This window comes from Anser anser, assembly GCF_964211835.1.
Source record: "Anser anser genome assembly, contig: HAP1_SCAFFOLD_84, whole genome shotgun sequence".
Taxonomy (NCBI): Eukaryota; Metazoa; Chordata; class Aves; order Anseriformes; family Anatidae; genus Anser; species Anser anser.
The window spans coordinates 78,754-89,649 of NW_028153512.1; the positions used below are offsets into that span (position 1 = coordinate 78,754).

Consider the following 10,896-nt stretch of genomic DNA (forward strand, 5'->3'; position numbering starts at 1 on the left):
CAGTGAGTCCACAGAGGGCACTGGCACCACTGGGGATGCAGTGCAGTGAGTCCAGAGAGTGCCCCGGCACTACTGGGGATGCAGTGCAGTGAGTCCAGAGAGTGCAGTGACACCACTGGGGATGCAGTGCAGTGAGTCCAGAGAGTGTACTGGCACCATTGGGGATGCACTGGAGTGAGTCCAGAGAGTGCACTGGTACGATTGGGGATGCACTGCAGTGAGTCCAGAGAGTGCACTGGCACCACTGGGGATGCAGTGCAGTGAGTCCAGAGAGTGCACTGGCACCACTGGGGATGAACTGCCGTGAGTCCAGAGAGTGCACTTGTACCACTGGGGATGCACTGCAGTGATTCCAGAGAGTGCACTGGCACCACTGGGGATGCACTGCAGTGAGTCCAGAGAGTACCCTGGCACCACTGGGGATGCAGTGCAATGAGTTCAGAGAGTGCACTGGCACCACTGGGGATGCACTGCAGTGAGACCAGAGATTGCACTGGCACCACTGGGGATGCACTGCAGTGACTCAAGATAGTGCACTGGCACCACTGGGGATGCAGTGCAGTGAGTCCAGAGAGTGCACTTGCACCACTGGGGATGCAGTGCAGTGAGTCCAGAGAGTGCACTGTCACCTTTGGGGATGCAGTGCAGTTAGTCCAGAGAGTGCTCTCGTACCACTGGGGATGCAGTGCAGTGAGTCCAGAGAGTGCACTGGCACCACTGGGGATGCAGTGCGGTGAGTCCAGAGAGTGCACTGGCACCACCGGGGATGCAGTGCCGTGAGTCCAGAGAGTGCACTGGCACCACTGGGGATGCAGTGCAGTGAGTCCAGAGAGTGCACTGGCACCACTGGGGATGCACCCCGGTGAGTCCAGAGAGTGCACTGGCACCACTGGGAATGCAGTGCACTGAGTCCAGAGAGGTCACTGGCACCCCTGGGGATGCAGTGCAGTGAGTCCAGAGAGTGCATTGGTACGATTGGGGATGCAGTGCGGTGAGTCCAGAGAGTGCACTGGCACCACTGGGGATGCAGTGCCGTGAGTCCAGAGTGTGCACTGGCACCACTGGGGATGCACTGCAGTGAGTCCAGAGAGTGCACTGGCACCACTGGGAATGCAGTGCACTGAGTGCAGAGATTGCCCTGGCACCACTGGGGGTGCAGTACAGTGATTCCAGAGAGTGCACTGGCACCACTGGGGATGCAGTGCAGCGAGTCCAGAGAGTGCACTGGCACCACTGGGGATGCAGTGCGGTGAGTCCAGAGAGTGCACTGGCACCACTGGCGATGCACTGCCGTGAGTCCAGAGAGTGCACTGGCACCACTGGGGATGCAGTGCAGTGAGTCCAGATAGTGCACTGGCACCACTGGGGATGCACCCCGGTGAGTCCAGAGAGTGCACTGCCACCACTGGGGATGCACCCCGGAAAGTCCAGAGAGTGCAGTGTCACCACTGGGGATGCAGTGCAGTGAGTCCAGAGAGTGCACTGGCACCACTGGGGATGCAGCGCAGTGAGTCCAGAGAGTGCACTGGCACCACTGGGGATGCAGTGCAGTGAGTCCAGAGAGTGCCCTGGCACCACTGGGGATGCAGTGCAGTGAGTCCAGAGAATGCCCTGGCACCACTGGGGATGCAGTGCAGTGAGTCCAGAGAGTGCACTGGCACCACTGGGGATGCAGTGCAGTGAGTCCAGAGAGTGCACTGGCACCACGTGGGATGCGGTGCAGTGAGTGCAGAGAGTGCACTGGCACCACTGGGGATGCAGTGCCGTGAGTCCAGAGAGTGCACTGGCACCACTGGGGATGCACTGCAATGAGTCCAGAGAGTGCACAGGCACGACTGGGGATGCAGTGCAGTGAGTCCAGAGAGTGCCCTGGCACCACTAGGGATGCAGTGCAGTGAGTCCAGAGAGTGCCCTGGCAACAGTGGGGATGCAGTGCAGCGAGTCCAGAGAGTGCACTGGCACCACTGGTGATGCAGTGCCGTTGGTCCAGAGAGTGCACTAGCACCACTGGGGATGCAGTGCCGTGAGTCCAGAGTGTGCAGTGGCACCACTGGGGATGCAGTGCAGTGAGTCCAGAGAGTGCACTGGCACCACTGGGGATGCAGTGCTGTGAGTCCAGAGAGTGCATTGGTACGTTTCGGGATGCAGTGCGGTGAGTCCAGAGAGTGCACTGGCACCACTGGGGATGCAGTGCCGTGAGTCCAGAGTGTGCACTGGCACCACTGGGGATGCAGTGCAGTGAGTCCAGAGAGTGCACTGGCACCACTGTGAATGCAGTGCACTGAGTCCAGAGATTGCACTGGCACCACTGGGGGTGCAGTGCAGTGAGTCCAGAGAGTGCACTGGCACCACTGGGGATGCAGTGCAGTGAGTCCAGAGAGTGCACTGGCACCACTGGGGATGCAGTGCGGTGAGTCCAGAGAGTGCACTGGCACCACAGGGGATGCAGTGCGGTGAGTCCAGAGAGTGCACTGGCACCACTGGGGATGCAGTGCCGTGAGTCCAGAGAGGTCACTGGCACCACTGGGGATGCAGTGCAGTGAGTCCAGATATTGCACTGGCACCAACGGGGATGCACCCCGGTGAGTCCAGAGAGTGCACTGGCCCCACTGGGGATGCACCCCGGTGAGTCCAGAGAGTGCACTGGAACCACTGGGGATGCAGTGCAGTGAGTCCACAGAGTGCACTGGCACCACTGGGGATGCAGTGCACTGAGTCCAGAGAGGTCACTGGCACCACTGGGGATGCAGTGCAGTGAATCCAGAGAGTGCCCTGGCACCACTGTGGATGCAGTGCAGTGAGTCCAGAGAGTGCACTGGCACCACTGGGGATGCAGTGCAGTGAGTCCAGAGAGTGCACTGGCACCACGTGGGATGCAGTGCAGTGAGTCCAGAGAGTGCACTGGCACCACTGGGGATGCAGTGCCGTGAGTCCAGAGAGTGCACTGGCACCACTGGGGATGCAGTGCAGTGAGTCCACAGAGGGCACTGGCTCCACTGGGGATGCAGTGCAGTGAATCCAGAGAGTGCCCCGGCACCACTGGGGATGCAGTGCAGTGAGTCCAGAGAGTGCAGTGGCACCACTAGTGATGCACTGCAGTGAGTCCAGAGAGTGCACTGGCACCACTGGGGATGCAGTGCGGTGAGTCCAGAGAGTGCCTTGGCACCACTGGGGATGCAGTGCAGTGAGTCCAGAGAGTACCCTGGCACCACTGGGGATGCAGTGCAGTGAGTCCAGAGAGTGTACTGGCACCACTGGGGATGCAGTGCCGTGAGTCCAGAGAGTACACTGGCACAACTGGGGATGCACTGCCGTGAGTCCAGAGAGTGCACTTGCACCGCTGGGGATGCAGTGCAGTGAGTCCAGAGAGTGCACTGGCACCTCTGGGGATGCAGTGCTGTGAGTCCAGAGATTGCACTGGCACCACTGGGCGTGCACTGCCGTGAGTCCAGAGAGTGCACTGGCACCACTGGGGATGCAGTGCAGGGAGTACACAGAGGGCACTGGCTCCACTGGGGATGCAGTGCAGTGAGTCCAGAGAGTGCCCCGGCATCACTGGGGATGCAGTGCAGTGAGTCCAGAGAGTGCACTGGCACCACTAGTGATTGTCCTGGTTCCAGTTAGGACAGAGTTAAGTAGCTCATAGTAGCTGGTAGGGTGCTATGTTTTGGATTAGGATGAGAAGAGCGCTGATAACATGCTGATGTTTTAATTGTTGCAGAGCAGTGTTTACACCAGGCCAAGGACTTTTCGGCTTCTCGCTCTGTCCTGCCAGCGAGCAGGCTGGGGGTGCAGCAGGAGCTGGGAGGGGACAGACCCAGGACAGCTGACCCAAACTGGCCAAAGGGGTATTCCATACCATCTGACGTCATGCTAAACAATATATAGGGGTGGCTGGCCGGGGTGGGGGGGCGGCTGCTCGGGAATAGGCTGGGCATCGGTCAGCGGGTGGTGAGCAATTGCATTGTGCATCACTTGTTTTCTTACACATTATTATTGTTAATACTATTACCATTATCACTATTATTATTATTATTGTTATTATTATTTTCCTGTCTTAATAAACCGTCTTTATCTCAACTCACAGGCTTCACTTTCCCGTTTCTCTCCCCCCATCCCAGAGAGGGAGGGGGGAGGGTGAGCGAACGGCTGTGTGGTGTTTAGCTGCCAGCCGGGTTAAACCACAACAGTCTTTTTGGCGCCCAACGTGGGGCCCGAAGGGTTGAGATATCGACAAATCTGACCAGAGTGTGTTAAACTAAAATTGGTATAAGTATTGGACCTGCTTAATAGTTGCTAGTCACGATGTTGATTGCCTTAATCTCCAGTCTGCTGTACCTGTATTCCAAATTGAGTTTTATGGTGCGTTACTTTCTGAATGTGCTCCCTGTTGCACTGTTTATCCTTTCCGGGCCCTGGTTTAAGATTGTTATGGTACTGTGCGGTGTAACAATGGCTTATGAAATGATGAAATATCTGGTCACGACTTTAACCTGGTATTTGTACTCAGCACTGACGTCGACTCTATACTTGGGAACCCATATCTCGGAAACTATTAGCAATTACACCTATTGCCTGTTTTCGTTAGGGAGCCAATCTGTGAAGGGGACAGGGGAAGACATGTTTCCCTACCTGTTCACTCTCCCTTTCTCCTTCACCACCACCCTCTTATCCCCCGAGTTAGTTACGGTGGTTCTCCGAGATGTTGAATATCCTTGGGATACTCAGACCAGCCTGCTCTTGTTGTTATGTCTCCTGAATGCGCTTCAGATTTTGTGGAGGGTTAAACAACTACTTAGGAATCTCATCCGGAGATCTGTCTTGAGGCGGGATAGTTGCGAGTGGCAGGGAGTGTGGGAGGATATGGGCAGGTTTCTAGAGCAGTGGTCACCTCCAGTGTTTTGGACATTCACCCCTGAACAACTGCAAAATCCTAAAAAGCTGGCAGAATGCTTGAAAAAAAGGTGTCATGACTCTGGCAGTTCCAAAGTGACACAAATCACTGTAGCGTGCTGGGGTCTGGCTTGTGCCTATCGAGCTGCAATTGATGTTATTAGCAACCTAGCTCCAGCTCCTGCAGCTACTCCAGCTCCAGCTCCTGCAGCCGCTCCAGCTCCTGCAGCCGCTCCAGTTCCAGCTCCTGCAGCTACTCCAGCTCCAGCTCCTGCAGCCGTTCCAGTTCCAGCTCCTGCAGCCGCTCCAGCTCCTGCAGCCGCTCCAGCTCCAGCTCCTGCAGCTACTCCAGCTCCAGCTCCTGCAGCCGCTCCAGCTCCTGCAGCTGCTCCAGCTCCAGCTCCTGCAGCCGTTCCGGCTCCTGCAGCCGCTCCAGCTCCAGCTCCTGCAGCCGCTCCAGCTCCAGCCCCTGCAGCCGCTCCAGCTCCTGCAGCTGCCCCAGCTCGTGCAGCTGCTCCCACTCCTGTGGCTGGGTCAGAGAAACGAGCTGTAGCAGTGCAAGTTGACCCCGCAGAGGGTATCCCAACCCCTGTGGCAGACCCTGTGTCTGGGTCAGAGAAACGAGCTGTAGCAGTGCAAGTTGACCCCGCAGAGTGTATTCCAAGCCCTGTGGCAGACCCTGTGTCTGGGTCAGAGAAACGAGCTGTAGCAGTGCAAGTTGACCCCGCAGAGGGTATTCCAACCCCTGTGGCAGACCCTGTGGCTGGGTCAGAGAAACGAGCTGTAGCAGTGCAAGTTGCCCCTGTAGACAAGGTGAAAAAATGGTATAGAGGCTCAGGTCGTTTAAAACGCAGACAGTCTTCTGCTAAGTCTGGGCGAAGTGAAGACGAGGCTGGGCCATCAAAGGTGCAGGAGACTGAAGATGAGGATGAGGATGGCGAAAAATCAACAGTAACTACCCGGACTCCATACCAGCCATCAAAGGTGCAGGAGACTGAAGATGAGGATGAGGATGTCGGAAAATCAACAGTAATTACCCGGACTCTATACCAGCGTGAGCTACGAGATGTGCGAAAAGATTTTGGTCGCTGTATAGGCGAGCAGCTTGTCACCTGGCTGCTCCGGTGCTGGGACACGGGAGCCAATTATGTGGAATTGGAGGGCAAGGAAGCCAGGCGGCTGGGATCCCTTGCTAGGGACGCATGCATTGACAAAGCAATTGGAGATGGAGCACAATCTCGCAGCCTCTGGAGGCGTCTCCTGTCAGCTGTGAAGGAAAGGTATCTCTTCAAGGAAGAACTTGTATGTTTACCAAGCAAATGGACCACCATGGAGAAGGGAATTCAGTACCTGAGGGAATTGGCCGTACGGGAAGTAATTTATAAGGACCTAGATGACGCACAAACATCCACAGATCCAGATGCAGTCCAGTGTACACCACCCATGTGGCGGAAGTTTGTACGGAGTGCCCCATCATCATATGCCAACTCATTGGCAATACTAGCCTGGAAAACGGAGGAGAATCCCACAGTGAATGAAGTGACTAAAATACTCCGGCAGTACGAAGGAAATCTCTCCTCTTCCCTAAAGGCCTGTGTCTCAGCTGTGGAGAAACTCTCTGAAGAGGTCCACCAACTTAAAGAGAATTTATCTTCCCCTCCACCTGAACGAACCAGTGTCCACCAGCTAAAAGAGAATGCTTTAGAGAAACTTTCTGAAAAGATCCACCAACTTGAAGAAAGATTATCTTCCCCTTCACCTGAACGAACCAGTGTCCACCAGCTAAAAGAGAATGCTTTGGAGAAACTTTCTGAAAAGATCCACCAACTTGAAGAAAGATTATCTTCCCCTTCACCTGAACGAACCAGTGTCCACCAGCTAAAAGAGAATGCTTTGGAGAAACTTTCTGAAAAGATCCACCAACTTGAAGAAAGATTATCTTCCCCTTCACCTGAACGAACTAGTGTCCACCAGCTAAAAGAGAATACCTTGGAGAAACTTTCTGAAGAGATCCACCAACTTAAAGAGAGTTTATTTTCCTCCCCACCTGTACAAACCAGTGTCTCAGCTATTAGGGGTAAACGTTCATCTATGCAAGGAAGACAATATGGTGGGCACACACACCGCGCCACCCTGTGGTTTTACCTACGTGACCATGGAGAGGACATGAGAAAATGGGATGGAAAATCTACTGCGACCCTAGAGGCACGGGTACGTGAATTGCAAAGGAAAACAATTGGGAAAAAGGAGTTCTCTGAAAGGTTTGCTGCTCCAACTTCCAGCAGGCAGTCCTTTAAACACAGAAATGAAGATTCTGACCAGGACTAGAGGGGCCCTGCCTCCAGCCAGGGGGAGGAAAGGGACAATCGAGTTTATTGGACTGTGTGGATTCGATGGCCTGGCACGTCAGACGCACAGAAGTATAAGGCTTTGGTAGACACCGGTGCACAATGTACTCTAATGCCATCAAGCTATAAAGGGCCAGAGCCCATCTGTATTTATGGTGTGACGGGGGGATCCCAGCAGTTAACTGTATTGGAGGCTGAAGTGAGTCTAACCGGTAATGAGTGGCAAAAGCACCGTATTGTGACTGGCCCAGATGCTCCGTGCATCCTTGGCATAGACTATCTTAGAAGAGGATATTTCAAGGACCCAAAAGGGTTCCGCTGGGCTTTTGGCATAGCTGCTTTGGAGACAGAGGACATTAAACAGTTGTCTACCTTGCCTGGTCTCTCAGAGGACCCTTCTGTTGTGGGGTTGCTGAGGGTTGAAGAACAGCAAGTGCCGATCGCTACCACAACTGTGCACCGGCGGCAATATCGCACCAACCGAGACTCCCTGAGTCCCATCCATAAGCTAATTCGTCAACTGGAGAGCCAAGGAGTGATCAGCAAGACTCATTCACCTTTTAATAGTCCCATATGGCCAGTGCGAAAGTCTAATGGTGAGTGGAGACTAACAGTGGACTATCGTGGCCTGAACGAAGTCACGCCACCACTGAGTGCTGCAGTGCCGGACATGCTAGAACTCCAGTATGAACTGGAATCAAAGGCAGCCAAGTGGTATGCCACAATTGATATCGCTAATGCATTTTTCTCCATCCCTCTAGCAGCACAGTGCAGGCCACAGTTTGCTTTCACTTGGAGGGGAGTCCAATATACTTGGAATCGGCTGCCCCAGGGGTGGAAACACAGCCCTACCATTTGCCATGGACTGATCCAGTCTGCGCTGGAGCAGGGGGAAGCTCCTGAACACCTGCAGTACATCGATGACATCATTGTGTGGGGTGACACTGCAGAAGAAGTTTTCGAGAAAGGGAAGAAAATAGTCCAAATCCTTCTGAAGGCCGGTTTTGCCATAAAACAGAATAAAGTTAAAGGACCTGCACGAGAGATCCAGTTTTTAGGAATAAAATGGCAAGATGGACGCCGTCAAATCCCAATGGATGTGATCAACAAAATAACAGCTATGTCTCCACCAACTAGCAAAAAAGAAACACAAACTTTCCTAGGTGTCGTGGGGTTTTGGAGAATGCATATTCCAAATTACAGTCTGATTGTAAACCCGCTCTACCAAGTAACCCGTAAGAAGAATGCTTTTGAATGGGGCCCTGAGCAACGACAAGCCTTTGAACAAATTAAGCAGGAAATAGTTCATGCAGTAGCCCTCGGGCCAGTCCGAACAGGACCAGATGTAAAGAATGTGCTCTACACCGCAGCCGGAGAGAATGGTCCCACCTGGAGCCTCTGGCAGAAAGAACCTGGGGAAACTCGAGGTCGACCCCTGGGGTTTTGGAGTCGGGGATACAGAGGATCTGAAGCCCGCTATACTCCAACTGAAAAGGAGATATTGGCAGCATATGAAGGAGTTCGATCTGCTTCGGAAGTGGTCGGTACTGAAGCGCAGCTCCTCCTGGCACCCCGACTGCCGGTACTAGGCTGGATGTTCAAAGGAAGGGTCCCCTCTACGCATCATGCAACTGATGCTACATGGAGCAAGTGGGTTGCACTGATTACTCAGCGGGCTCGAATAGGAAACCCCAGTCGCCCAGGAATCTTGGAGGTGATTATGGACTGGCCAGAAGGCAAATACTTTGGGATATCACCAGAGGAGGAGGTGGTTCGTGCTGAAGAAGCCCCCCTGTACAACAAGCTACCGGAAAATGAGAAGAAATATGCCTTGTTCACTGACGGGTCCTGTCGTATTGTGGGAAAGCATCGGAGATGGAAAGCTGCTGTATGGAGTCCTACACGACGAGTTGCAGAAGCTGCTGAGGGAGAAGGTGAATCGAGTCAGTTTGCAGAAGTAAAAGCCATTCAGCTGGCTTTAGATATTGCTGAACGAGAAAAGTGGCCAGTTCTCTATCTCTATACTGATTCATGGATGGTAGCAAATGCCCTGTGGGGGTGGTTACAGCAATGGAAGCAGAACAACTGGCAGCGCAGGGGCAAGCCCATCTGGGCTGCGGCATTGTGGCAAGATATTGCTGCCCGGGTAGAGAACCTGGTTGTAAAGGTACGCCATGTAGATGCTCATGTGCCCAAGAATCGGGCTACTGAAGAACACCAAAACAACCAGCAGGTGGATCAGGCTGCTAAGATTGAAGTGGCTCAGGTGGACCTGGACTGGCAACATAAAGGTGAATTATTTATAGCCCGATGGGCCCATGACACCTCAGGCCATCAAGGTAGAGATGCAACCTACAGATGGGCTCGTGATCGAGGGGTGGACCTGACCATGGACACTATAGCACAGGTTATTCATGACTGTGAAACATGTGCTGCAATCAAGCAAGCCAAACGGTCAAAACCTCTTTGGTATGGAGGACGATGGCTGAAATATAAATATGGAGAGGCCTGGCAGATTGATTACATCACACTCCCTCAAACCCGCAACGGCAAGCGCCACGTACTTACAATGGTGGAAGCAACCACCGGATGGCTGGAAACATATCCTGTGCCCCATGCCACCGCCCGGAACACTATCCTGGGCCTTGAAAAGCAAGTCTTATGGCGACATGGCACCCCAGAGAGAATTGAGTCAGACAACGGGACTCATTTCCGAAACAACCTTATAGACACTTGGGCCAAAGAACATGGTATTGAGTGGGTGTATCACATCCCCTATCATGCACCAGCCTCTGGAAAAGTTGAACGATACAATGGACTGTTGAAGACTACACTGAAAGCAATGGGTGCTGGGACATTCAAAAATTGGGATACACATTTGGCAAAGGCCACCTGGTTAGTCAATACCAGGGGATCTGCCAACCGAGCTGGACCTGCCCAATCAAACCTGTTACGCACTGTAGAAGGGGATAAAGTTCCTGTAGTGCACGTAAGAAACATGCTGGGTAAAACAGTCTGGGCTACTCCTGCCTCAGGAAAAGGCAAACCTATTCGTGGAATTGCTTTTGCTCAGGGACCTGGATGCACTTGGTGGGTAATGCAAAAGAATGGGGAGGTCCGGTGTGTACCTCAAGGGGATTTGATACTGGGTGAGAATAGCCCATGAGTTGAATTGTAGTATGTTAATTATTATATAATAATGTATGTCATCACTACCATGATTGCTATATATCATAGATGAAAATGGTGATTAATTAGAATGTATTGGACAGAGTGTAACCTGAGCATGACATAAATGGTATGGAATAAGGGGTGGATATCTGTCCTGGTTCCAGTTAGGACAGAGTTAAGTAGCTCATAGTAGCTGGTAGGGTGCTATGTTTTGGATTAGGATGAGAAGAGCGCTGATAACATGCTGATGTTTTAATTGTTGCAGAGCAGTGTTTACACCAGGCCAAGGACTTTTCGGCTTCTTGCTCTGTCCTGCCAGCGAGCAGGCTGGGGGTGCAGCAGGAGCTGGGAGGGGACAGACCCAGGACAGCTGACCCAAACTGGCCAAAGGGGTATTCCATACCATCTGACGTCATGCTAAACAATATATAGGGGTGGCTGGCCGGGGTGGGGGCGCGGCTGCTCGGGAATAGGCTGGGCATCG

At 53.3% G+C, this 10,896-nt stretch overlaps 1 protein-coding gene across 1 annotated transcript; it reads left to right on the forward strand.

The window, feature by feature from the left end:
* Positions 1-3,911: 3,911 nt before the first annotated feature.
* On the forward strand, positions 3,912-5,848 carry LOC310892018 (uncharacterized protein; the record flags this gene model as incomplete). Its single annotated transcript, XM_083854206.1, has 3 exons — positions 3,912-3,951; positions 4,088-5,784; positions 5,816-5,848. The coding sequence occupies exons 2-3, from the start codon at positions 4,306-4,308 to the stop codon at positions 5,846-5,848; spliced, it is 1,512 nt and encodes a 503-aa protein (XP_083710332.1). The 5' UTR covers positions 3,912-3,951; positions 4,088-4,305.
* Between the last annotated feature and the right edge of the window lie 5,048 nt (positions 5,849-10,896).